General features: G+C 49.1%; 1 protein-coding gene across 1 annotated transcript in view; it reads left to right on the top strand.

Annotated features, from left to right (window-relative positions):
• The window catches only part of GRIK4 (glutamate ionotropic receptor kainate type subunit 4), a 207,878-nt gene that overhangs the window by 163,369 nt on the left and 17,754 nt on the right, over positions 1 to 26,755 (top strand). Inside the window, exons 9-13 of the mRNA XM_031506858.3 lie at positions 4,772 to 4,924; positions 6,767 to 6,871; positions 14,427 to 14,534; positions 15,517 to 15,720; positions 25,558 to 25,671. Of these exons, the coding sequence (XP_031362718.2) occupies positions 4,772 to 4,924; positions 6,767 to 6,871; positions 14,427 to 14,534; positions 15,517 to 15,720; positions 25,558 to 25,671 (684 nt within the window). The remainder of the gene's footprint in view (positions 1 to 4,771; positions 4,925 to 6,766; positions 6,872 to 14,426; positions 14,535 to 15,516; positions 15,721 to 25,557; positions 25,672 to 26,755) is intronic.

Below are 26,755 nucleotides of genomic sequence, written 5' to 3'. Positions count from 1 at the left end.
TTGAGAGGCATTAAAAACAAATTTCCTCCTCCTAAGGCAAACAGGAGACAGCAGGAACCAGCAGCAGGTGTGATGGGGAAATGAAAATTCTCATTTCAGGTTCTTACCCCACATCCAGCAAAACCTGTAGGTGGGGGAGATGCCTGGAAGAACTGAAATTCTTCAAGATGCCACTGCCCAGGTGATGGGAGAAGGGTTTGAGGGCAGGGAAGATACAGAGCAGAGGTGGAATATTCCCAAGCAGAGCTTCTTTTGTCTGTGAGGTGAATCCAGGACCACTGTGCCTCTGCTGTTGGAAATCTGGCAGGGAGCAGCCCTGGGAAGGAGTTCTGCTGTGGGATAACTCATCCTAAAGAGAGAAGAGGAAGCTCAACAGCTGGAAGTGACAGGAGGGAGGTTTCCTGTGGGCTGCAAAAATCCCAGGGCATTCTTGCTGGAGCTGAGGAAGCATCTGACAAAGGAGGAGGGAGCTGCCTGCTCTAATGCCATTCTCATTAATCACACTGCAAAGAAAGGAAATCAGAGAAAATCATTCAAATTACAGATGGCTAGATTTGGTAATTAGAATTTAGGCTAAAACAGATGTTTGTAATTAAGTGTTTATGTCATTGAATAAAACCCAGATTGCAAAGTCTATTTCCCAGGGTTTTAATGGCTTTAATTCCCCGTGTTGGGTTTGGGGGCAAAGATACAGCTGATAATGTTTTAGGGAGAGAAGAAAAAACCCTCATGGCAAAACCCAAACCTGGGTTCATGTTTCAGTGCCAAGAATTGTCAAGAATTGTCAAGAATTTGGGGATTGAAGGAAGTCCTCCAAGTCCCGTGGATTTTCCATGGAGCTCTGATATTGCAGAGGGGCACAAAACCAACAGAGCTCTGCACAAATCAGATGGTGCAGGCAAGGGAGAAAATCAATTTGTTAGCAGACAAATTGGCTTTTTTTTGTGACACAGGGACAAAGCTGTGGTTTAAAATGAGAATATAAAAGTAGTGAGAGGTTTTTGAAGGTGACATGGGGAAAGCTGAGGAACTCACAGAAGGGCAGCAACAAATCCCTCTGGCTGGATCTGCCTGGAGGACATTCCAAAAGTCTCTTTTCACTCCTCTGTTGGAGGTTATGACCTCAAAACTTTGTAGTTTTCCTCTGTTTCATGCAAAATCAGACTGCAGGGAAGGGATTCCTATTCCATGCCATGAAGACTTGATCCTGTGTATCTCCACACTCTACCCAGTACTTAAATTGCTTGAAATCATAAAGGGTGCTGGCAGAAATTCTAATGAATTTTACAGAGTTCAGGAGTAAAACATTCCAATCAATAATGTCAAATGCTTCACTGAGATCTACAAGTCTCTTGCTCACCATCTAATAAGGGATTAACTTCTCAGGGAAAATGGAAATAGAAACCCAGCAGGAGAAAATGAAAAATGCAGGGCCAATGTTCTGATTTGGTAGGAAATGGGGAAAACTTTGGGGTTGAGGGGGTTGTGTTTCATTTGTCCAGCTGATGTTAATGTGGCTCCTGATTCGGGAAAGGAATTGCAAATTGAGTGTGAGATCCTGTAACCTGAACAGAATTCAATTCATAATTAAAATTAAGTGCATGGAAAGAGCTTCATGGACCAGGGGCTGAGGACAGGACAGGCTGGAGAAGCCTTGTTAAGGAAAGAATTTATATTGAAGGGATAAAACAAAGGTGGGGAGAAGGATTTATCAGCTTCTAAGAATCTCTGGAAAAGGCTTTCCAGGAGGGGAATGTTTAGGCCAGCTTTAGCAGGTTGGAGGAGTGAAAGGTCACTGGTGTTGTCAGAGCTGGTGTTTGGGGTTTTGATGGCATCAGGCTGAAATCCTGCCTTTTTAGGATGATTTGTAGGTTTTGATGGTTTTGTGCTGCTTTTTAAATGTCTAATCCCACACCAGTGAGGTCTCACCACTGGTCTAAGTAAGACCCAGCAGGGTTAAGTCAAAATTAACTACAGAGTGGAAGCCCAAGGTTTGTTGGGATCACTGAGCTGGGTGAGATCATCCCTGCAGGGCCACTGGCAGCAGGGAATAAACCTGGTCAGGCTCTGGGAGGAGGAGAGGATGCAGAAGCCACTGCAGGGCTGGAAGTCACAGCCAGGGTAAGGTGGGGAAAGCAGCCCCAGGCTGGAGACTGAACCCTCAGCCAGGAGCTGGGATGGGAAGAGGATGCTCCTGGAAGTATCCATGGGGAAAATGTAGCCTGGATAGTAATGAGCTGCTACGGCTTAATTCCAGCAGTCAGGAGGTGACAGTAATTAAAAGTGAAATCTCAGTTGCAGCAGTGATCACGAGGGAGAAAATAGCTGATTGTTAACGAGCCCAAAGCCATGGAAACTGCTGTGCATGAGTGGGAAACGGGGGTTGTGAGGCTTGGTGGGCAAAGAAAGCTGGGCAGAGGCAACCAAAGGCAAGGTGAGCAGAGGAGGGGATGAGCTCTGAGCCTCTGGACGTTCCTTCAGCAGTGCTGTTCCAGCAGGGAACTGCAGGTTGTAACGAGGGATGGATGATCTCTGTGGGGTCTGAAAGGCAGCATTTGGCTGCTGGACAAGCAGATCTGGCAATCATTTCTTGTGGGTCTGACTGTCAAAGAAGTGGTTGGGGAAGGCCACCCATGATGGCTGAAGCAGCACAGTTGAGTCTCCTTCTGTGGGAGCAGGCGTTGGATCTCAATTCCCCCTGGAAATTCCTGCTTCTCTCAGGAGCATTCCCCCTGGCCAGCAGACTGATCAGAGGCACCAAAACGCTGAAAAACCTCCCTTGACTGGGAAAGGAAAACTGCAGAAACTGAGATAGAAAGGATTGGGAAGCAACAAGGGCAAGCAGAGATAGAGATTCGACAGTGATGGATGAAACAAGCCCACACAAAGGGCATCCCAGCCGACCCCAGGCTGTGCACAGAACACGCTCCAGCTCCGAGGTGCAGCAGGATGGGGGATTTTTGTGCTCCAAGCTGACTTTTTGCTGCCTTTCTGTGGCATTCACATTCTCCAGACAGACAGACATAATTCTGTATCTCAGGAGAAGCACAGAGAGCAGAAGAGGAAACAATCTTTATCTTTGCTGCTTGGTTTTCCCCATGTGGAATGTGGTGTGGAGATTGTTCACCTGCAGTGATGGCTGGGTTGGATTCTGGGGAAGTTGTTTGGGGTCAGTGACCAGTGGGATCCAGCTGTGCTCTCAGCAGAGACACGAGTTTGCAGTTAGATAGGTAAAAGAAGCAAGGGACTTCATATAAAATCAGGAAATCTGGACAGGAAAAACACAGATCCAAACCAATACAGTTAATCCTACATTCTCCCTTTATTGTTTATAAGACAGTTTATACACACTTCAATATAGTTTAAAATTGTGGGCACACTCTCATTGGCAAGCAAACATTGTTTGCCTTTGTCTTGAGGTGGTTAAATTTCACACTGCAGATCTAATTCACACCCAGAAAGCTCATTACTCTGTGCTTACACCTTAACATTATTTCTAACTGTGCCATAGGCTTCAAAGGGCTCACCAAGGCCCGTATCTGAGGCCTAGGTTGGGGTAGCTCAACCTTCATTCTAAATATAAGTTCTCTCCTCTCTCTCTCAGAAATTCTGCTACAGGTAAGTAAGAAGGAAATATGTGGAATAGGATAGTATCTCTTTAAATAGTATATTAATGTAATATAGTATAATTTTAATAAAGCAAGCATCCAGCATTCCAAAGCCTTCTGATTTCTTCCCCAAGTCAGTCTGTGTCAGAACTCAAAATGTCCCTCAGACATTTTTGGAGGTTCCAGGCCCAGGTCAGAAGCATTTGAGACCCTGGCAGGCAGCTGCAAACAGCTGTGATTTTGGGTTTGAGCCATGGAATGATTTACCAACCTTGCAGGAAGAACAAGAAGTCACAAAAGTTTAGATATTAGAGTAGAAGTAGTCACAAAGTAGAGGGAAGAAATTTTGAGTGCTGTACAGGGGGGTTTTGGTTTTGTACATGGGGGTCAGAGATTTTAAGATGGATTTGGGATTTGGGCCTGCCCTGTCCTCCCTCTTTCTCCTTCCTCACCTCCATGTTCTTGGTGATGTTGGCACTCACAGATTGGTTTAGAGTAGAAAATCACCATTTAATATAGGTAATAGGCATTGGGAAAACTGTAACCATGTAACATGTAATGTACCATATAAAAGATAGAAAATCACCATTTAATATAGGTAATAGGCATTGGGAAAAACTGTAACCATGTAACACGTAATGTACCATATAAAATATAGAAAATCACCATTTAATATAGGTAATGGGCATTGGGAAAAACTGTAACCATGTAACACGTAATGTCCCATATAAAAGATAGAAAATCACCATTTAATATAGGTAATAGGCATTGGGAAAAACTGTAAACATGTAACACGTAATGTACCATATAAAAGATAGAAAAGCACCATTTAATATAGGTAATAGGCATTGGGAAAAACTGTAACCATGTAACATGTAATGTACCATATAAAAGACAGCAGCAGCCCTGGGTGGGAGAGAAGAAGCAGTCGGGGTCAGAGAGGATGTCAGGGTGTGTGTGTGCCTCTGCCTGAGCTGTGAGCAAACCCCAGCAGCCCAGAAGAAAATCTTTTAGATAACTTGCAATAAACTGCCTTGAGACCCAACAACAGAGACTGCTGAGTTTTCTTTGGAAGCTCGGGTTGGAGGAGAGACTTTTCCACCACACGGAGCTACCCTGACCTAGGCTGAGCTCGGGCACTCATGTTTTCCTTTCCCCCACAGCTGTCCTCAGCGCTGCTGTTCGACGCCGTGTACGCCGTGGTGACGGCGGTGCAGGAGCTGAACCGCAGCCAGGAGATCGGCGTCAAGCCCCTGTCCTGCGGCTCGGCACAGATCTGGCAGCACGGCACCAGCCTGATGAACTACCTGAGAATGGTGAGAGGGGGGCTGAGGGCTGCTCCTGGCTGCCGGCAGCAGGGTCTGGCTACAGGATGATAAAACATTTTGTTTCACTGAGGATAAAGAAGGAACGGACCCAGAAAATGAAATAAAATAAGTAATGCGAGAGATAAAGAGACGGGAGGACGAGATGAGGAAAAAGAGGAACAGGAAAGGCTGAGACCCCTAAGTGAGTGGTATGACCAATTGGAAAAACAGTACACAAAATGGGGATTGCCTGCTTCAGACCAGAATCTATTTGTGGATCTGATGCAGGAGATTGCCACAGAACTAGGGTTGACTAATTGATGGATCTGTGGGTGGCTGAAATCCACTGAGAAATGGCCTTGGAAGGGTGAGGGTTTGACTCCTGAGCAACTATTGAAGTGGAAGGCTGACAAAACTCCCAAAATAATTCAAAGACCGGAGAGGTACATGCTGGACAAATGAGTAATTGGAACATTCTGCCTCGTCAGAGAGAGGAGGGAGTATTCAGAAGTTGTAGGATACACTCCATGTGTATCCACTCTAACCTTAAGTTCTACCAGCAAAATTAAGACTTGGCAGCCCGAAAGCCCTACCGGGTATTGGAGCCTGGAGAAAAAGGATGAGTGCGAATGGACTGATAAAATCGGCTCTTTGAAGGTAGTGAAAAGAGAGATCTGAGGGTTTGGGTTGTCATCGGCCTTGGAACGACATGAAACTCTCCCTTTTTCAGGCTTTGCTGCAAAAAAGCTGGACTTCAATTGTTTTTGTTTTTGTTTTTGTTTTTTTTAAATATGAATGTTTCTAAGTGATTTGAGCTCCGACTTGAGCTGATACGAGATCATGCAGTACAATTGCTCAAAGCTAAAGGACAAGATGTATGTTTCCCTATGGGTTTGGACTCCTTTGAACCCAAAATTGTCATTTGTGGAACCAAACAAGCCTAAATCGGGCATGAGAACACTCTGAAATCCCATCCTTGTGAAATAGTTGGAGTTTGTGGCTCCTCAGAGCTGAGGTGACCATGCAGCAGGAACAGTTTTCTGACCCTGAGCGTAAATGAGACAAGGAAATTTTATAAAGGTTTTTTATTTATGAGAGTTTTTTTTCCCCCCAAAGGAAAGCTGAGCTGAACCTGAGCATTGTACCACTTTGGCCCATTGTTTTAAATCCCACATTTAGCCAGGGACAGCCTGGGATGGAGGGAGGCAGTGAGGGGATGTGGAGCTGGTTTTTCCAAAGCAAGGAAATCTGGGGAGTCCGGCACCTTGTGCTGCTGATTCCCTGCTCCTCTCCTTGTCTTTTCTCCTCTAGCCAGACTCCAAAAATAATTAGGACTGAGCTAAGAGGGTTGCATTGCTGTTCCTGCTGGAAGTGTGGGGTGTGTGGGGCCATCCCTCCGGGCTCTGGACAGAGAACTCTCAAAACCTTGGGCCTGTAAGCCAAAGCTTAGAATTAAACACAGGATTTGATCTGAGACCTTGGAAAAGGCTTCCAAACTTAGGTGCTGGAAGTGAGAATGTGGATTTACAGTTTAGAGCAGAGACACGTTAAGCTAAGTAGAGAAAAGTTTAGAGTTTGAGAGTGCATTTTTTTTAAAGCTTGATATGGCTTTCCATTCTTTGCTGGAATCCACTTTGTTCCTGAACCTCTGGAGACACAAGCATAGTTTTTGCCCCAGGTTATTAGTGGAAATGAACCTTCAATTTGGACCTTCAAAATTTGTCCCGTTTCTGGGTTTCTGCTCAGGACTAAAGGATTTTCTTTCAATTTTGCCCGTGTCCTATTAGACCAATGCCTGTAGTGGGGTGGGGCAGCCTCGCTGGGCGCTGTAACTGAGTCTCTCTTGCACAGGTAGAATTGGAAGGTCTCACCGGCCACATCGAATTCAACAGCAAAGGCCAACGCTCCAACTACGCCCTGAAAATCCTGCAGCACACTCGTGGTGGCTTCCGGCAGGTGAGAGCAGCCGGGAGGTGGCCTGGGCTTGGGGAGATGCTCTGGGGACCAAAACGGGCTGTGAACCCCCCTTGTTTGCACCACGAGGTGCTCAGGGTGTCACTCAGCGTGTTGGACTTCACCAGGAACGTGCCTCAGGATGGTTTGGATTTGTCTTAATCCATCAGGCCCTGGAGGATGTGATGGCAGAGTGATGCTGCTGAGGCAGGGATGGGCGAAATGACTCGCACGATTTCAGAAGGCAAGCGAAAATTTATTCAAAAGCACCTCTCTCTTTTATAGAGAACATCATGAACATTAATTCCATTGGTCTTAAAGTAAAATAATTTCACCTGATTGGCGCACTGGACTTAGGTCAGTGTGGTAGAACATCCTACAAACAATATGAACAAACAAGATAATCGATTGTTTACATTCCTCTTGGACTTTTCCCAGGCAGAAATCTTTCTCTTTTTCTCTTTGACTGAACTGAGAATATCCACAGCAGAGCCAAACTCTGGCCTGTCACAGGTGCTAATTTGGGGCAGGGAGTCTGTGCCAGCTCACACCCACACTCCTTTAGTTCTTAAGCTTGTGGCTGCATTTGCTTAAAATTACTTGGATGGGGGGAAAATGGGGGAATTTTCTATGAAATGGGAAAAAAAAATGGGTTCTTTGAATCTTTTCAAATTGTTTCTGGGAAGGAAAGCAAATGGGGCAACCCCATGTGAAGAGCTGCCCATCATCTCCCCGCTGTGAGGGGAAGTTCAAGTTCATTTCACTCTGGGTTTATGGTTGCTGTCTAACAGGTTTGCTTAGCTCACACTCATTTACTTTTTGTCTCGGTGCTCGTAGGTTCCTCACAGCTTTCCTCTGCCCACAGAACACCGAGCAGATTTCATTAAAATCATTAATTTGAGTGGTAATTCCTCATCTCACACTTTCTGCCCAAGCCATATTTTCTGGTTTGAGCTGAAGTTGAGGATCTCAGACTGATGAGATTACATGAAACAAATCCAAGGAATTTGCTGGTAAATCCAAACCATATTCAGGAGAAAAAAAAAATACAAATCCCAGAGGAAAAAAAAAAAGGGGGGGTTTCATCTGTCTTGTTTCCCTGCTGACAGCTCCACTGCTGCCCTTTTCTCAGAGACTGCCACTTCTAGATGCTGGCAGAGAACAAAAGCTATTGTACCCTACCCTCACCAACAGAGCATTTTGGCACCAGGAACCCTCTCCTGGCCTGGCAGCAGTGAATTTCAGCCTTGGCAAGGATGTTACCTGCCAGTTCTTACCTGTCAAGTGACAGCTTGGCTTTGATGCTGCCTTTCTCCGAGCGAGCAGGGGGGATTGGGATGGCATTTTCCCCACAGAGATCTCTCACAGCATCAATGCCCTTTTAATCCTCTCCCAAACCCATCACCCTCTGAACAGAAGTGACAGATCCAAGCCCATCTGCATTAATAAGAGCACAAATTCAGCTGGATTCGGGAAGGAAATGCTGCAAAGCTCCCTGTGACAGCTTTGGTTTTGATGTGTTTGAGTGTGGCAGGGACTGCACGTTACACTCACAGCTCCTCTTGGAGCAGAGCTTCTCCCAGAGCTCCTTGGGGAGCTGTGACTGCACCTGATCTGCCCTGAGACTGAAGTCTCATCTCTTCCCCACAAACCTGGCGTGACAGGAGAAAACCTTTGCTGACCTGCTGTAACAGCTCGGTAAAAAAGGAGCTTTGTGTCTGTGACATGCCCAGGAAAGCTGCGCTGGGATCAAGCTTCCCAAATTCCCCATCAGGCTGCAGGGGGATGAAACACTTCCAGCCACGGGGAGAAACTGCTGGAAGGTCAGGGCAGTTCCCCGGGGCTGGCTGCAAGCCCTGCCCTGTCACAAACCCACCAGGAAAGGGCTGATTTTTATAAAACTGCTCCTGTCTCAGCTTTTCTGCCTTTCTCAGGTGTCACAATCTGAGGTATTGGTGATTCTGAGATTGTAGAAAGTCTCTGTCTGTCAGCCCCCTGCCAAAGCAGAAGCCATAATTGGTCTGTGCTGGTTTCCAGGTTGTTTATTCTGTTTATCTCTCGCATGTTCTGCTGCCCTGCCCAGCTCTGTCCTGCAGGGCAGTGTGTGGGGCTCTGCCCTCAGTGGGATGTGACAAACATTCAATACCAGAAACTCCCTGGGCTGCATTTACAAGAACGTGCCAATATCTGTCACCTACGTTGGACAGTGTGTCCCCAGCCTGAACCCACAGAAAAATGCCAACACCACAGTGAGACATGGAGGGCATGAAGAAGGAGAAAAAGGACAAGGCACACCCAATTTCCTCCAGCTTGTCCCCTTTGGACCCCTCATCTAGAATCCTAACATTTTACTTTTGCACCCGTGCCACACTTAATTATTACTGATATCAAACACTCAGAGCTGGTAATTGATCCTGTAAGATTGAAAACTCTTTTCCATGGCCAGAGATCACAGCCAGTGTCTCTGGGGGCTCTGTCCAGGGGGGTTCCTGACCCCTGCCAGGGTCCCAGGGCAGCCAGAGGGAAGCCCTGGGTTCCCACACTCAGGGAGCTTTTCTGACCCACAGCAGTGCCCAGAGGGGTTGCAGGGCCCCTCCCAGCCTAAGGGGGTTTGTTGAGATGTGTTTAACTGGGAGGAGCATCCCCAGAGAGCTGTGACACCTGCCAGGCTCCTGCCCAACCTTCCTCCCCTCCGTGTTCCTGCAAAGAACAGCCAAAGGCAGCTCTGCTGTGCCATAAATGCTTATTTTCTTGTTGCCAGCCTGGCTCCTTTTAATGAAAAGAACTAAATAAATCATTAGAAATATTTTAATTAAAAGAACAGGGTAAAGAACAGGCATTCACATCCTGGAGACAATCTTGCTCCCAAGGGTTGCATTAACTGATTTGTTTGAAACACTTCCATTCCCTGCTTGGTTTTAACCAAGCTCATTCCTCTCTTCCTCTCTTTCCCTCTCCTCCTCTTCTCCCTCCATCCAGTGAAGCCACAGGGACTTCCAGCTCGTCAGCTTTGATGGAGAGCTCACAGAATTTGGAGGCTGATCCAGCCAGGGAGCAAATTAGAGATGCTTAGGTTCTCTAACTTGCTGCTGCTTTTGGGCAAGGGGAGGCAGGGCTTTTTGACATCCAATTTTTAATACATTTATGTAACGCACCAAACGCGTCTTTCTTTTCCTGATTTAGCTTAACCAGAGGAATTTTTTCCACAGCCATATGAGAGCTGCTCTCTCTGCTCACAGGATGCTCGATAAAGCACAGGCTCATTAATGTGCTGGTGATCTATAGATCTGACAAGGGCTGCGTTTTGTAAATGTCATCTTTTTAATTTTTTCCCCCCTTTCTTTGCATCTCTAAAAAACACCACAGGGTTCCAGCAGACTGATTTGCTGTAAATCACGAGCTGAGGTTTGGGAACTTTTTCTTTTTTTATTTTTATCATATTTTTAATTTTTCCCCCTTTTCTTTGCCCCTCTAAAAAAACACTTCAGAGTTGCAGCAGAGTGATTTGCTGTAAATCATGAACTAAGGTTTGGAAAGTTTTGGGGTTTTTTTTTCATATTTTAATTTTTCCCCCCTTTTCTTTACCCCTCTAAAAAACATTGCAGAGTTCCAGCAGAGTGATTTCCTGTAATCATGAGCTGAAGTTTGGGAACTTTAAATTTTTTAATTTTTTTTCATATTTTAATTTTTTTGCCCCTCTAAAAAACACTGCAGAGTTGCAGCAGAGTTATTTGCTGTAAATCACGAGGTTTGGGAACTTCATGGGCGAGGTGATTTAGAGAGGAAAAGGGGAAGCAGCAGACCCCGACCCCAGCTCTCATCCTCATGAATCCCAACATTCTCCTCTGAACCACAGGCCCTGCTGGTGTCCTGAGACAGAGCAGTGCAAGGTTTGGGCTGTTAATTGGGATGTTGATGAGATACAGATGAGTTCCCCACCAACACCTCTGGGACCCTTCTCAGCCCCTGCCGCAGCAAACCTTTTTAATTGAGCAGCAGCTAATCAGCCTCGGTGGGAGCGGTTCCTCTCCAGCTGCTGCCCCCCAGGAACAGCCCAGGAACAGGTTCTGCCACGAGCTCGATGGTTTCTGCCCCCAAGGACCTGGCAGGCTCCGGGGGTGCCACCACAGCCCTGCCAAGTGTCAATCACACGGTCCAGAGGGGACATTTGGGGAGGAGGGGACATCTGGGGGATGCTGGTGGCCTCAGGGCTGAGGTGTGTGTGCACCTCGTGGCTCTTTGGTTTAATAGTTGATGCTTTCAGTGCTAATCTCAGAGCAGGAACTTTTGCCTCCTTGCTGTGCTGGCATCACTCAGGAATCCAACCCCGTGGCTGTGTCCTCAGAGGGATTTCCTTCATTTGTTTGATTCCCTTTTTCCCTTCCCGGTCACTCCCAGATTCCTTCTCCTTGGGGCACCTTGATTGCATTGTGCACTCCTCCCTTTTCCTGGGGAGGAGATGATGGCTGCAAGCTGGGGGACAGCACCTGGAATCAGAGCCCACAAGGTGCCTGGTGCTGTCTGCCTCTTCCAAAATCCGGATTCAGGACTGGCTTTGCCTTAATTTGAAGCTGGGAATGGTAAATGGTAAATACCTGTGGTGCCTCTGAAGCTCGTGGAGAAGTCTTGCCCTGTCATCGCCATGCCTACAGAAAAATAAGCAGATTTCATTAAAATCACTGCTTTGAGAGGTATTTCATCACCTCACACCACGAGGAGCCTCAAAGCTTCTCCACACAGGGTGGAAGGAGTGAGCCAGAAATGCTCCACGTGGGGATTTGCTAGAGATGAGAAATATTTCTGTGCCACCAACCCAAATATCACCTTTTTCAGAGCAGCTAAATTGAGGCACCTCAGCTGCCTGTGGGGATGGAGCAGTGGCACGAGCAATGGCACTTCCCTGCTCCTTCCAGGCTCGAGGCTTTCTGGGCTGCTTCACCCCCGAATTTCAGTTTGTGCTGGCCTCGAGATGCCTGTGGGTTTCTGAGGCAGAGCTGCCTCTCCTCGGGGCACAGGGAGGTGCAGGGGTGATGCCGTGGGGGCCACACATCCCTGAGGACATGGAGGGAATTTCTCCACCCAGCCCTGGGCTGTCACCAGGTCACGTAATCCCTCTCGAAAGGTGCTGAGCTCCAGCTTGCACCCAGCTGCTTGTGCTGCCCTCGTTGCTCTTCTAGGACAGGTGTCACTCCAGCTCCTCTGATCATCAGGAGCCTCTCCCCTGCTTTGTCAGCTTGTTTATTTCTGGCTGGTTTGTATGTATTTATTTTTGTGCCAACGCCATCGTTTCAGCTTCAAAAAGCTGTTCTACCTCTTTGCTACAGACCTCCTCCACCTGGAGTATTTATAAAGACCAATCACATCCTCTACTTAAAAACCCCGAGTCCTAAAAACCCTGAAGTCCTTGTCTAGAGCCTTAACAACAGGATGGTCTCACCCCTGTCCGTGTGGAGCATTTGATTGTTTTTTAGCAGATGGATATGTTTTCTGTTTTCCAGAGGCTCTTTATATGTAGATAGAGATGATTAAAATCACCTTGACATCCATCTTGCAGAAGAGGAGTGTGAGGGGCCCAGACTCCCTCTGCCACTGCAGGAACAGCAGCGTGAGGAGCTTTGTCAGCCTGTGAGGGGCACAGGGGGAGCTGGGGCCAGCAGGATGGGGAGAAGTGCCCCAGCACCTGGGATTCATGGCCTTGGTGCCTTTAAAAGCAAGGTCAAGCCCACCGCAGTGTCAGGAGAAGAGGCAATTAGTCTCAGCACGTGCCAGCAGGGGAGGGACAAATTGGAGAACAGAGAGGGCTGTTAAAATTAAAGTTAATCTGTCACTAATCTCTGGTTGAGAGATCCGGGAGGGGAGAAAAATTAGGCAATGTTTGTGAGTGATGACTTGCTCCGAGAGGCGATTGCTGCTGCTCAGCAATCAGCAGAGCTGGGGAATTCAGGGGGGATTTATCCTCCTTGGATTCAGACCAGTGAAAGCTGTGCTCCAAGGGCTCCCTGCTCGTCAAATGGGTGGGAAATCTCCCACTTTTGGGGCTGTTGTTCCCTGCACTAGGAATGGTGCCAGAGCTCCAGGAGAGTTTGGACAAATCTCTCAGGCACGGGGTGGCATTTCTGGGCTGTCTGTGCCGGGCTGGGCTTTGATGATTCTGAGTGCAGAGCTGTCCTGCTGGCCCTTCCCACTGCTCCTTGTGCCTTGGGATCAGGAGGCTGGATTTGGGACTCCTCACAGATTCCCACTGTGGCTTCTGGGTCACTTGAGCTGGATTTGCACCTGGGACAGGAAAGGACTTGGCCCTTCCCTCAACACCCAGAGGGATTTGGTCTGTGAGGGTGTCTGTGCTGGGCTCAGATCCAAGTCCTCGAGCCTTTGGTCACACCAGAGGCCAAACAATGCCCAGAGCAGGCACGGAGTCAGTCCCAGGGCTCCACACTGCCTTTCCCTCCCCTGCACATAGCAAGATTAACCCGTGACAGAGAGGAAAATCAATTCGTTCGTCCCATCCTGACAGCGAGAGGACAGCCTGCCTCAGTCCCAGTGCCACAGCAAGGACATGGGTGGGCATGGATTTGCTCTGGAGAAGCTCTGAAAACCCCCCTGCACCTCTGGGGTCACCCACTGCCTCTCAGGGCCACTAGAGAGGTGTCAGAGGACACCAGCAGAGTGCTGGAACCTGATGGGACAGAGGAGGAAAAGGTGGTTCAGATGGAGCTGACCTCCCTCAGCCCTCCTGTATCCACCAGGAAAAGCAGAGGAGGAAAAGCAGACACACTTTTAAGGACAATAAGAGAGCAGGAGTTTAATTTGCACATTCTGAACGAGCTGCTGGAGGTGCTGATCTCCCTGCCCAGAGCTCTGAGGGAAGGAGATTAGGCTCTTGAAGTTAAAATTAGGTTTTGTGGAATATTCCTCCCCCCTGGCTGAAGGCAGTTGTGTCACAGCTGAATCACGATGTCCTCCCGAGCCTGGGGGGACTGGTTCCTGCCATCCAGGGGGAATGCAACCACTGGTTCCTGCCCTCCACGCTGGGAATTTGGGTTTGCTGCAGCCACACTGATGTTTGGGTGGGTCAATTGGTGTGAATCAAAGGATTTGGAAGTGCCTAATTGTGGTAATTAAGAGCTAGAAGTCATGGAGCAGCAGCACTGAGAAGGTGGCTTTGTCCCATCACCTGCCACCAAGGTGGAGGGCAGAGGTTCCCACCACCACGCTGAGAGGGACAAGCCCAAAGATTAGGAACTTCTGGCTAAGATGGACCCATTTGGTGGCATCTGGGGACAACACACCAGGCTGTGTGCCTCCCAGCTCCCAGCTTTGTCCCCGTGCAGGGCTCTGCAGGGAGGACACGTGGGAAGGCAGCACAGGGCCAGGCTGATGGCCCTGCAGAGCAGGTGGGGGTGTGCACAGAGGGTTAATCTCTCTGCTGACCCATTCTGGGGTTGTGAAGGTAATGGAGCATCCCTAAACAGGCCAGCTCGAGGGCTGTCACTCACCAGAGCCATATGGGCAGTGACTCGCCCTATAAATCCCCTTATTGTGCTGTTTATCTCTCCAGATTGGCCACTGGCACGTCTCTGAAGGGCTCAGCATGGACAACAGGATCTTCTCCTCCAACATATCCGACAGCCTGTTCAACACCACGCTCATTGTCACCACCATCCTGGTAAGGGAGGGGGGCACCTGCAGTTCCCACCGGGCAGCCCAGCCCTCAGGGGTGGGGTCGGCTGGGACAGGAAAGGGCTTGGTCCTTCCCTCAGCACCCAGAGGGGTTTGGTCTGTTGGGGTATCTGTGCTGGGCTCAGATCCAGCTGGAATCCTGCTGCCTGCTCCTGCCCCTGATTTCACACAGCAAGGCTCGAATCGCAGCCTGGGGGGACAATTCCTGGCAGTGCAACCAAGCCCAGGTCAATGTCTCATGTGGAAATGGCATTTGATGGGTTCAGAGGGGCTGGGATGGGGACACGCTGCCAGTCTGCATCCAGATCTGAATGGGGCTCTTGTTTGGTGTGCAGCTGCTGAGCTGGAAGGGACACTTGCCCCTTCTACCCATAAAATTATAAAAATTGGCCAAAATGGGCAGGATTTTTATGGAAACTTGGCATGTACAGGCACCACATGTACAGATTCCCTTCTAGGCTCTGCATGTCCAGTGATTTTTTTTTTGGTCCTTTAAAGACACCCAAACTCCTCACATCCTACAAAGTTTGTTGAAAAGGGGACAGACTGGAGAAATATCTCTGTGCCAGGAGAGATTGAAGTCTGGATGTCGTGCCATGACTCAGAGAAGTCACTGGGCTGCTCTTGCACTTCCCAGTTGGAAACAGCCCCCAAATCATCATCCCTTAGCTCTGCTTCGTGTCCTGAACCAGGACAGATCTTCACACACCAGGGGCCAGGGAACACCAGTGTGCAGCCAGCTCTGAGAGCTTGGCACACCTCAGCTCCCAAGCTTTCCTCATCAATCACATCCAGCTTGAGAGGGATCCATTGTGCTGGGATGTGCTTTTTGGGCTCAGAACTCAACGTTTTCTAAGGTTTCTCCCAAACCAAGCCACCCTGTGAGTCCCTGGCACTGCCTTCCCTGCTCCGTGCTGGCGGGACGCCTCGGCTAAGATGGGAATGACAGCTGCCCAGTTTCACTGCAGGAAAACCCTTACTTAATGCTGAAGTGGAACCACCAGGAGCTGGAAGGCAACGACCGCTACGAGGGTTTCTGTGTGGACATGCTGAAGGAGCTGGCGGAGATCCTGCGCTTCAACTACAAGATCCACCTGGTCGGGGATGGCGTCTACGGAGTCCCCGAGGCCAACGGCACCTGGACAGGGATGGTCGGGGAGCTGATAGCTCGGGTAAGTGGAGCAGCTGCTCTTTTAAACTCTGCTCTGCTGGGCTTTGGAGCTGCAAACCACAGTGCTTCCTGGTTGTCTTGGTTTGGGAAGGCAGGTGTCTGCTAACGAGGTCAGGAGCCTCTCCTGAAATGGGAAAAAAAGATGTTTTTTTTCTTTTGGAGCTCCTCCCTCCAAATTGAAATTAAGGGGGGGGGGGGCTCTCAGGCAAAATGTGGGAGCAGGAATAACAGTTCTTTATTTTATATAAAATAAACAGTTGTTTATTTTTTATATTTATATAAAAATATAAAATAAACAAGTCAGAATACAACCTGACAGCCTGTTGGCTGCAGTCCAATTGGAATTGTGGCTGCAGTCCTCCTGGAGTGTCAGGTGTGGTTCTGTTGGAGCAGTGATCCTGTAGAAAATCTGTCTTCCTGCAGTGCAAGAGGCAGCTGTTCCTCTGGGAAATCCAGTGCAGGTGTCCCAAAATCCAGATTATATCCAGGTAGGAATGCTTGGCTCCTCCCTCTGGGTGGAGCATCTCCCAGTGGGAGCTGTAATTTTATCAGCCATGCAGTGACATTCAATAGGCCATTAACAGCAGATGTCTCCCCTGATAGAGGATTGGTTTGTGGAAGAAATAAAGAAAAACTGCCCAATTTAGAGAAGACAACTGCCACACCTCCAACAGATGGGAAATTAATACATCTTGCCTTGCCGTCTAGGACAGTGATGATGAGGCTGGATGGGGGTTTAGTCTGTTTGGGAGGCTTGGAGCAGAGGATTGGCACTTAACGTGTTCTCCTGATGGAAAATGTGTTTCTTGGGGTGATGTGGCAGTGTGGGAAGAAGTCAGAGCAAGAGCAGGGCTGTGGGATGCTCTCAGGGGTGCTCACTTTGTTGGGAAGGAAGTTTGGACTCTGGCGTCCCATGTAAAAACTCATTACACAATAGATTATTTTTTTCCTAGCGGAAAGATTAACAAAAACTTGCAACAGGAAAACGCAGAGCTTGGTAGAAGCTGCAAAAAATTTATCAAACCACACTGGGATGGAAGCAAGTGAGAATCCCATTTCTGCCTAGAAAAGTTTTGGCAGATTCAGTTCAGCTGCTTAACTCAGTGTTGCTTTTGGAGAAGCACATTTCCTATTTCCTTGAAGCGCATGGCTCAAGATCTTTTCACTGCTCTGCTCTGTGGAGCTGCTGCCCAACAGCAAAGCTGAAAACTGAATTATTTTGCTGGGTTTGACAATAATTCTGTGTACTCCTGGGCTCAGCCAGCCTGGACCCTTCTCCCTGCTCTTTGTTTTCCTCTGTGGTATTTCCCAGGCTTCCTGAAGCTTAAACACAGCCCACAGAATGCTCTGAGATCCTTGGGAAAATAGGCTTAGCCACAGCTCACGGTGGGATTGATGCTATTTAAGCCAATACTTCCTCATTGATTCCTGCCTTGTCATTCCTGACGTGCCCCTGAGAGTCCAGTGCCACTTTCCCAGCTGGTGACAAATCCACGGTGACGTGGGTTGGTGATAATCCCCTCACTGTGGGAGAGGAGACCCTGAGTCATTTGCTTTCTGCAGAGCAGAGGAGCAAGGGCCCAAATCCATCCCCTGTGGCTCCAGGCAGGGATCTGAGGCTCCTGTCAGATTTTTCCTCCCTGGAAAATGAGCATCACTTCCCCTTGTGGTTTATTGGGCACAGTGGAATTTGGCTGGAAGTTGGGCTGGAGGATTTTGGAGGTCTTTTCCATGGTCCTGTGCTCTTTAATGGGTCCAGGATCTCTAGAAATGCCCACTGGCACTTTCTGCTTCTCCCCCACGTGGCAAAGGGCGATGCTCATCCCACTTCAGGAGTTTCAACTGGGTGTTTGAGGTCAGCTGGGACAACTGTTTGTCTGAAGAGGGAGGGATTTGGGGTTTTCTGCGGGTCACTGAACAGTCTGGAGACTCCCCTGAGCTCTCCCTGTCTCTGGGGTCACCCTTCCCCACGCAGTCGCTCTCACCGCCAGCTGAGATCCCACCCCCATCTGCTCTTCTAAAAGAGCTTCTGGGAGGCTGTTTGCAAATGCTCCAGGCTATTGGCATAGTTTTTCCCCATCTTTGTGTCTCAGTGTGTACACACACACACAATTACACTCCTGCAGCATTCCTTTGGGCAGGCAAGAGGGAAGGAGCTGAGAGCTCAAAAGAAGGGAGCAGCCATCAAACTCTTGGCCTACTAACCTTGGCAGTTCCTCTTCATTAAATGAGACTTTTTGGAAGGTTGTTTTTCTCCAGTGATGAGTATTTTAGCTTCATCTTCACACAGAAACCGTTTGTTTCTTCTGCAGCTCGAGCTTTATTTAGGAGGGTTTTTTGATTCTGCAGGGCAGAGCTGTCAGAGCCTGTGAGGCTGGATCACAAATTGGGGAAGAGAAACAGCTTTGTCTCTTGTTCTCCCTATATCCCTGAGAGTTTTTATAATGGTTTCAGCAAGTTTTTGATCAATCCCAGACAGAGAGCTCAGGTCAGCCAGGGCAGAGCTGGGTGTGCTTGGTGTTGTGTTTATTCAGGGCTGCCTGGGATGTTGTTTTTTGAGGGCATTTCACTGCCCAAGAGGCTTTTGTCCATCTTTGCCAGCCAGTTCCCAAGGGAGTTTATCCTTGATTCCAACCCCTTTTTCACCCCTGTCCCATGGGATCCAGCAGATCCTGTGCTGGGCACACGTATTCCCCTTTCAGTGGATTTATATATTATATAAATTTATATATATATTTATATTTTTACTCTCACCCTTTAGGACAAAAAGGGGATCAGCTGGGGCACAAACCTCTCATAAAAGTCCCCAGTTCTTCCCAAAAATGAAAGCTCTGCCTATGTCCAACACAGGAAAATAATTTCGCCTTGATCCTGATCAGCCATGGGAAAATAAGGTTTGACTCACACTCACTTAAGGTGCAGGACCAAAAGGTCACAGAATTATCCAGCCTCCCTTGTAATCCCTTTGCGGCACAGAATCTCCTCAGAGCAACTCTAGGCTATTTGGGAGAAAATATTTCATTTTATTGCTCCTAAATTAACCAGCTATTGATTTATTCTTAAGCGCTGGGAATTCCATTACAGCTAATTGTGCACCCTGATATGATTGAGCAGGATGCTGTACAAACACAAATCCCTTGTTGACCCAAATTCAGCAGTACATATCTTATTGACCTGCTCACAAAACAGGCTGGGAGGTGAGGGAGAGGGGAGCTGGGGTGGCTTGGGAATCCTGTACACTTTGTGATCAGCTCATGGAGGTTTGGCTTGGGAGAAGCCACTTGGAAGGACTCGGAATCAGGGAATTGTGATTTAGTTTCAACCCCCTTTTACACCTTCCACTATCCCAGGTTGCTCCAAGCCTCATCCAGCCTGGCCTTGGACAATTCCAGGGATGGGGCAGCCACAGCTTCTCTGGGAATTCCATCCCAGCCCCTCACCACCCTCATAGCGTGTGAGATCCCCGGGCTCTGTCTGCTGTCTTCTTCTTCTCTCTCCCCACCCAAGGCTGCTGCTATCTTTTATATGATATATTACGTATTACGTGTTTACAGTTTTCCCCCAATACCTATTACCTATATTACAAAGTGCTTTTCTACTCTAAACCAATCCATAAATGCCAGCATCACCAAGAACATGGAGACAAGGTAGACGAAGAAGGAGGAAGAACAGGCTCAGGCCACTTTCTTCCATCTTAGAACTTCTGACCCCCATGTACAAAGTAAAAATCCCCCCTGTACAGGTGCTAAAACCCCCCTGTACAATACTAAAAAAATTTCCCCTCTACTTTGTAACTACTTTTGCTATACTATCTAACCTTTCGTGGCTGTTCCACCTTCAAATTTGGAACTCATTCCATGGCTCAAACTCAAAATCACAGCTGTTTGCAGCTGCCTGCCAGGGTCCAAAATGCTTCTGACCAAGGCCTGGAACCTCTAAAAATGTCTGAGAGACATTTTGAGTTCCAACAACAGAAAGAATTCCTTCCCAATATCTCTTTCGGTTCAAAGCCTCTCCCCGTTGTCCTGTCACTCCAGCTCCTGATGAGGAGTTCCTCAAGCCCATCCTGCAGTGAGACATGTCACAAAGGCAAAAAGCCTGCCCTGAATTGTCCCTCTGAGCATGCAGGGCAGGGAGATGCAGCACCCTGCTCATTCTGGAGTGAGCAGGGCACTCAAGCCACTCTCCCTGTCAGCCCTCCTGGCTCTGGCACAGACAAACAAACAAGGGAGAGCAGCAAATCTCCTCATCTCCTCCTTTCTGGCATCAGAGACTTAAAGGGCATTTGGGCTGGAAGAATTACATCCTGCTCCTCACTGCTGCAGTGCAGCCCTGGCTCAGAGTCCCTGATGGTGCCTGCTCTTCCCCTTCTCTCTCTCTCCAGCACATCCTCGAGCTGAAATGAATTCTCTGGCATGACACAAACCAAGGGATGTGTTTTCACAGCACCGTGACAGCCTTGGCCTTGTCCCACCGTGCCTGGCTCGAATCTGGCCAGGATCAGTGGTGATCAAAGCCCTTTTTAAAGGGAGGGACATGAAGCCCATCTTGTCCAGCCTCAGGAGCAGCAACACCAAGAGCAGGAAAGCCCTTAAAGCTTTGGGGTGCTGGTGTTCCTTGCTGGTGGCCAGGCACTGCTTTCCCTTCAGCTGCTCCAAAGCTGGGGACGGCAGGAAAGGGAAAGAAGGGAAAGACTCTCCATAGCTGGCAGAGTCCTGCTCCCCTCTCACGGTGTGCAGAGAAAAGCTGTGTGTGGCTGAGGGGAGGCAGGGGAGGCTGTTCTCAGCCGTGCTGGTGGCAGCTGTGACAAGGAGAGGGGCAGTGGGTGGCTGTGCGAGCACGGCGAGGGGACGGGCAGAGGGGTCTGCAGAGCACTGCTGGAAAATCAAACCAGGATGGGGAGAAGGTGTGAGCTGGGCTGGTCCCATTGCTGCCCCTGCGTGCTTTGTGTCCCTGGTGCTGCACCTCAGCTGGCTTTGCCACGGGCAGGGCGAGCACCTGGTGCTCCCACAGAGAGAGGCCAGGTGAGCAAGCACGGGCCAGGGCAGACCGGAGGCTGACACCTGCACCAGGTGCTCACCCTGCCCCAACTGGGGCTTGCAGGGAGAGCTGCAGCCTCCAGGCTTTCCAGGCTGTCACTTCTGATACGGCAGGACTCACACTTGTCCTTAAAAAAACCCCAGACACCTGTTTGGAGTGCCCCTCGTGCCTCCGAATGCAGGAATGGGCATCTGGGCATCGGGGAGTGCCATGGGACAGCAGAGAACCTCTGGGGATCCATCAGGGCCACCTCCAGCTGGATGGGCTTCCCCAGGGACACCCCCAGGGCTGCTGGCTCTGCAGCGGTGGGTCCTGAAGCTTGAAGAGCTATTTCACCTTTCTGTGAGGCCTTTTGAGCACAGGGACAGTGCAGAAGAAGGCTTTGCTGGCCCTGGTTGTGCTCTCAGGGCTCGGTGGGTGTCAGAATCTGAGGTATTGGTGATTCTGAGATTGTAGAAAGTCTCTGTCTGTCAGCCCCCTGCCAAAGCAGAAGCCAGAATTGGTCTGTGCTGGTTTCCAGGTTGTTTATTCTGTTTATATCTCACATGTTCTGCTGCCCTGCCCAGCTCTGTCCTGCAGGGCAGCGTGTGGGGCTCTGCCCTCAGTGGGATGTGACAAACATTAAATACCAGAAACTCCCTGGGCTGCATTTACAAGAACGTGCCAATATCTGTCACCTACGTTGGACAGTGTGTCCCCAGCCTGAACCAACAGAAAAATGCCAACACCACAGTGAGACATGGAGGGCATGAAGAAGGAGAAAAAGGACAAGGCACACCCAATTTCCTCCAGCTTGTCCCCTTTGGACCCCTCATCTAGAATCCTAAAATTTTACTTTTGCACCCGTGCCACACTTAATTATTACTGGTATCAAACACTCAGAGCTGGTAATTGATCCTGTAAGATTGGAAACTCTTTTCCATGGGCAGAGATCACAGCCAGTGTCTCTGGGGGCTCTGTCCAGGGGGGTTCCTGACCCTGCCAGGGTCCCAGGGCAGCCAGAGGGAAGTTCTGGATTCCCAAACATGAGCAGCGCTGGTGACAACGCCACTGTCACAAGCACCCAGGGGATGTGGCATCCAAGGAACTGCTCAAGCCAGGGACTGGAAAGGATCCCAGCCCTGTGCCCCCAGAGCTGTCCTGGCTTGTTCTGCAGGTGTTTGACACAGAGATCCCCAGCCCCAGCCTCGCTGCCTGCGCTGTGTCCCCGCAGCCTGGCACAGCCCGGGGTGGCCATGGGGCTGCACTGGGCTCTTCTTCTGGCTGCTTTCTGCCATCCCATGCCGTGGGAGGCTTCTCTGGGATCCTCTCGGGCTGGGGCTGACGTCAGGGCCCATTCATCACCATTAGCTCCGAGCTGAGCCCTGTCAGAGCCCGCGGCGAGGGGGCGGATGCCGCCTCTGGACTGGCAGGCCCTGCAATTTGCTCCTGAAGGATGCTTAATTGTTGTTCCTCCTCGGGAGCCCGGCTCAGCCCCCGTGTTTAATGTCCTTTCCAGAGCCCTGATGCAGGCAGAGCCCACGGGAACGCCAGGTAGGGTGGTGGTGGTGGCAGCTTTTGTCTGGCACGCCAGCCCACCTGGGTTTCCTCTCACCTAGCGAGGGTCTGGCCTTGCTTGGGCGGTGTGTTGTCAAGAGAAGTGGTTGTCTCCACTCCCAAAAAGTCTGGGTCTTTTTCCAAGCCTATTTCATGCCAGTATTTATAGCTGCAATTGTGCTGGCAGGATGAAAAACAGCCCCTCTTCCCCTCACTCCCAATCCTTTGCCTCCTATTTTTCCCTTTCCCCGGAGCCCAGATGTGGACAGAGTGTGGGGAAACAAAACAAAATCCATTTCTCCTCCCCCAGGGCATTCCTTAGCCCACAAAATGCCAACACCTACCTGTGCTCAGGTGGGGAGGCTGGAGAGAACTCAGCTTTGCAGAGCTCCTCTGCAGCTCCACCGAGCTCAGTGAATCCCAAAAAGTTTTGTCAGGAAGCCGAGTTGAAAGCATGAAATGGATGAAATTCAGGCAGAGAAGTCTTTGCATGCCATTCCCAGATCAAAGTCTCCTGCTATCAGAGATCAGCTCTTAACTTGCATGACTGAACCTGCAGAGAGAAGAGAGAGGGAGAGAGATGAGGAGCTGGAGCTCTGCTGCACAAAGTTCTGCTCCTCTGATGTGGCAGAACTCCTGAAAAGTTAGCAGGGGATGAGCAGAAGGAAATAACTCTGATGGAGATGAGAGATGAGGGAGCTGGGCACAAAGTCTGAGTGCCTGGGGAAGGCTGTGCTGTGCCTCTGCTCCCTGACAAAGGCAGGGGGATGGATTTGCCCTGTATTTTGTGTAGGGAAGAGCAGCACAGGATGCTGCTGATGATTCAGCAACACCAAGATGTTGTTTCTCCCCAGAGAACCCCAAATCTGGACAGACCTGGGGATGCTGCTGCTCCTTCAACATCGCCTTTAGATTTTCCCCTGGACAGGAATGAAAATTTCCTGAAAGCTTTGGCATGAAATCCTTTTGCCATGGCATTTTTACCCTCTGCTTTAGTCTGTGACTTTGCTGGTGGAACTGTGTTTAATTTGGAGAACTGAGAGGAGAATTCCATTGTCAGACTAAGCTGTATTTTCAGCAGGGGCTTTGCTTGGAGAGCTCTGCCCGGGACAATGGCACCTACAAACCTTTTAATAGAGACAAGAGGGGTTTAGGAAGTGGGACAATTATTGTAAATGCAGGTGAACCTGGTGAGAAGAAATGCTGATGTCTGACTCCAGCTCAGAAGGCTGAATGATTTCTTTATTATAACTATACAATAATACATTAATATACTATTTAAAGGAGATACTAAAACTACAAAACAACTTTTTCTAACTCCCATATCTAACTCCCAACTCGTGCCCCTCTCTGAGAGCCCAGCCCCAGGTGGGTTGGGTTGGCCACCAGGCTCAAACAATCCTCACCAGAATCCAACCAAGCATCACCCCAGGTAAACAATTCTCCACACACATTCCACATGGGAAAAACAAGGAGCAGAAATAGAAATTATTTTCTCTTTCTTTTCTCTGTGCTCCTCTATGAAAAAATCCTGAGAGAAGAACGTGTCTGCCACAGACAATGGCACCTACAAACCTTTTAAGCAGAGACAAGAGGGGTTTAGGAAGCTTTAAGCTTTCCTCATAGATAAAATTCTCCACATGCCACGTCCCAGAGATGAACTGATCCCGTTTCAGTAATCTGCTGCTGTTTACACAGGGCTCAACTGCTCACACACCGCGTTGGGATTATTGGTGCCTTTTAAAAAGCCTGTGGGTAAATGTCTGGCTGTGCAGAAATTCTCCTCAGCTCCTAACTCATTGCAGCCTGAACCTCTCAGGAATCGGTAAGAGCTGCTTGGAAACAGTTGTAAAAACCTCCAAGCAGCACGTCCAAGGTGTCACCTTCTCCGTGACCCCTTCCTGGGCTCGTGGGTCACCTTCCCTTCCTTTTCCCCCTCCTGGTTCCAGCAGTGCTGCTCTCCTCTCTTGCAGCCTTTCCCAGGACCTCCATCAGCCCTGGCATCTGCACAGACCTTGTCAAATTTAGGGACAAAAAGTGCAAACAGCTTTTCTTTCTCCCCCATCATCTCTTTTTCCACATGCATAATCATCTTCCTGCAAAGCAGAGAAACAAATGGATAAGGGAGTGGAGGTTTCATTTTTTTACAGAAAGCAATTACAGACATTAAAAGAGCTAAAGTAATAAAAATAATATTTAAAATTCAAATCCCTTATCTATATTACAAGGGTATTAACATGAGAAGAAGTTATTTTTATTTTTTTTTCTCCCCCCTAATCTCATTTGCTTCGCAGGTCAATCTGCAAACTTTAATGCCAGTCCTCTGAATTTTATTATTTTATTTTTTTTGTTTGGAGACTGATCTGCAGTTCTGAAGGTCTGATTTTGGCAGGTTTGTGAGCTCCATGGCTCAGGGGTGAGGATGCTGCTTTGTCACCAACCTGTGGTGCTTGCTTGTACCAGAAGGGACAGCTGTGTTCAACGGGGAAAGGGGGGAGGTTGTGTTTTCTGTAGATTAATATAATATTTATTGGTTTATGGCTCCAGGTTTTAATGCATTAAATGAATAAAAATGGCAATCGGGCTGTGAGAATTTGGGGGAAGGAGCTGCTCCAGCCTGAAAGGGAAGGAAAAAGGAGGAAAGGGAAGGGCAAATGAGGAAAGGGAAGGGAAAATGAGGAAAGGGAAGGGAAAGTTGAGAAAGGGAAGGGGAAATAGGGAAAGGGAAGGAGAAATGTGGAAAGGGAAGGGAAATGGAGAGGGGGAAGGAGAAATGGGGAAAGGAAGGAAAAAATGGAGAAAGGGAAGGAGAAATGTGGAAAGGGAAAATGGAAAAGGGGAAGGAGAAATGGAGAAAGGGAAAGATATGGGAAAATGGAAGGGAAAATGGAGAAGGGGAAGGAGAAATGGAGAAAGGAAGGAAAAAATGGGGAAAGGGAAGGGAAAATGGGAAAAGGGAGGGAGAAATGGGAAAAGGGAAGGGAAAATGGAGAAGGGGAAGGAGAAATGGAGAAAGGGAAGGGAAAATGGGGAGAATGCTCCAGAGCACAGGGTGGGATAAACTTTGGGGTGAGTTTGAGCTAGGCTTGTGTGAAAGGCAGCCAGGCAGAGGGGCGTGGGGAGCAGGGGTGCAGAGCTCCTGCCGCTCCCCCAGCAACGTCCCAGAAGCTGGGACATCCCCGCTGCAGGAGCAGGGCTCCTCTGTGGCCCCAGGGGTGCTGCTTGCCCAGGATTCTGACTTTTCCTTCTCCCTCCTCCCCAGAAAGCTGACCTGGCCGTGGCGGGGCTGACGATCACGGCGGAGCGGGAGAAGGTGATTGATTTCTCCAAGCCCTTCATGACTCTGGGAATTAGCATTCTCTACCGAGTTCACATGGTAAGAGCCCGATTTCAGAGCCATTTACGCCCCTCCATTATTTGCATGCAAACCTGCCTGGTTAGAGGAGAATAATGAACGACTCATAAAAATATTTTGGTTTCTTATTTAAACGCAAATGTGCTCGACCTTTATTTCCTGCTTCCCTCTCTCTCTCTGCTCTGTGTCAGGATGGGTGAATTCCATTCCTATTCAACCCCCAGCCCTTTGGCTTCTGTCCCCACTCCTCCCAGGGCACACCATGGGTTTTTTGGCATGGTGAGGGCTGTAGGAGGGGTTTAGAGTGGCTTTAAGTGGCTTTAAGGCCTCTGAGTGAGGTGTGCTGAGGGCAGGCTTGGCTGGAAGGGTGCAACAGCGTGGCTGGGTGGCCCCTCAATTGCAGAAACTTGGCTGGAAGTCACCATCCAGTTGGATTTAGTGGTAAAACTGGCAGGGAGGCTGAGCTGGGATATCTGTGGGTGTTCCTTGCTGGTGTTGAGGCCATTCTTGGTCTCGGCTTTGCTCTCCTGCTGCCTTCTCCCACCTGAGAATCCCGTCAGGAAGGAATCCTGCATTGGTTTTTTTTGCTGTCACCTCCTGGAAATGCTCTAGAGGCAGATCAGCCTCGGCTTTCCAACCCCAGGGGAACGTCATGTCCCTCCTGGGGAGCACAGGGTGCCAGGCTGAGCTCCCAGCCCTGGGCTCTGCCTCTGCTCCCAGCCTCCTCATCTGATCACCCTAAAGAGCAGCAGCCCCTGAAAGCTCCCTAAGCTCAGGGGGTGCTCTCAGCACAGCTGTAGCACCACAGGATCCTGGAATGGTTTGTGTTGAAAGGACCTCAAAGCTCATCCAGTGCCACCCCTGCCATGGGCAGGGACACCTTCCCTGTCCCAGGGTGCTCCAAGCCCTGTCCAGCCTGGCCTTGGACACTTCCAAGAGTGGGGCAAGTTTTTTTTTCTGTTTCAAAACAGCTGGGAATATTCCCAAGGGATTCGTGTGTGCAAGCATGTACACAGTGTTGTGTGTTTGCTTAGCCAAACTTGTCTTGAACTCCCAAAAATCCTGTTTTATTTGCATTCTCCATTGTTTTACCTTCTCCCTGAAG

Source organism: Lonchura striata, chromosome 24, assembly GCF_050655825.1.
Source record: "Lonchura striata isolate lonStrDom1 chromosome 24, ASM5065582v1, whole genome shotgun sequence".
In the NCBI taxonomy this organism is placed as follows: Eukaryota; Metazoa; Chordata; class Aves; order Passeriformes; family Estrildidae; genus Lonchura; species Lonchura striata.
This window is presented reverse-complemented; position numbering and strand designations above follow the sequence as displayed.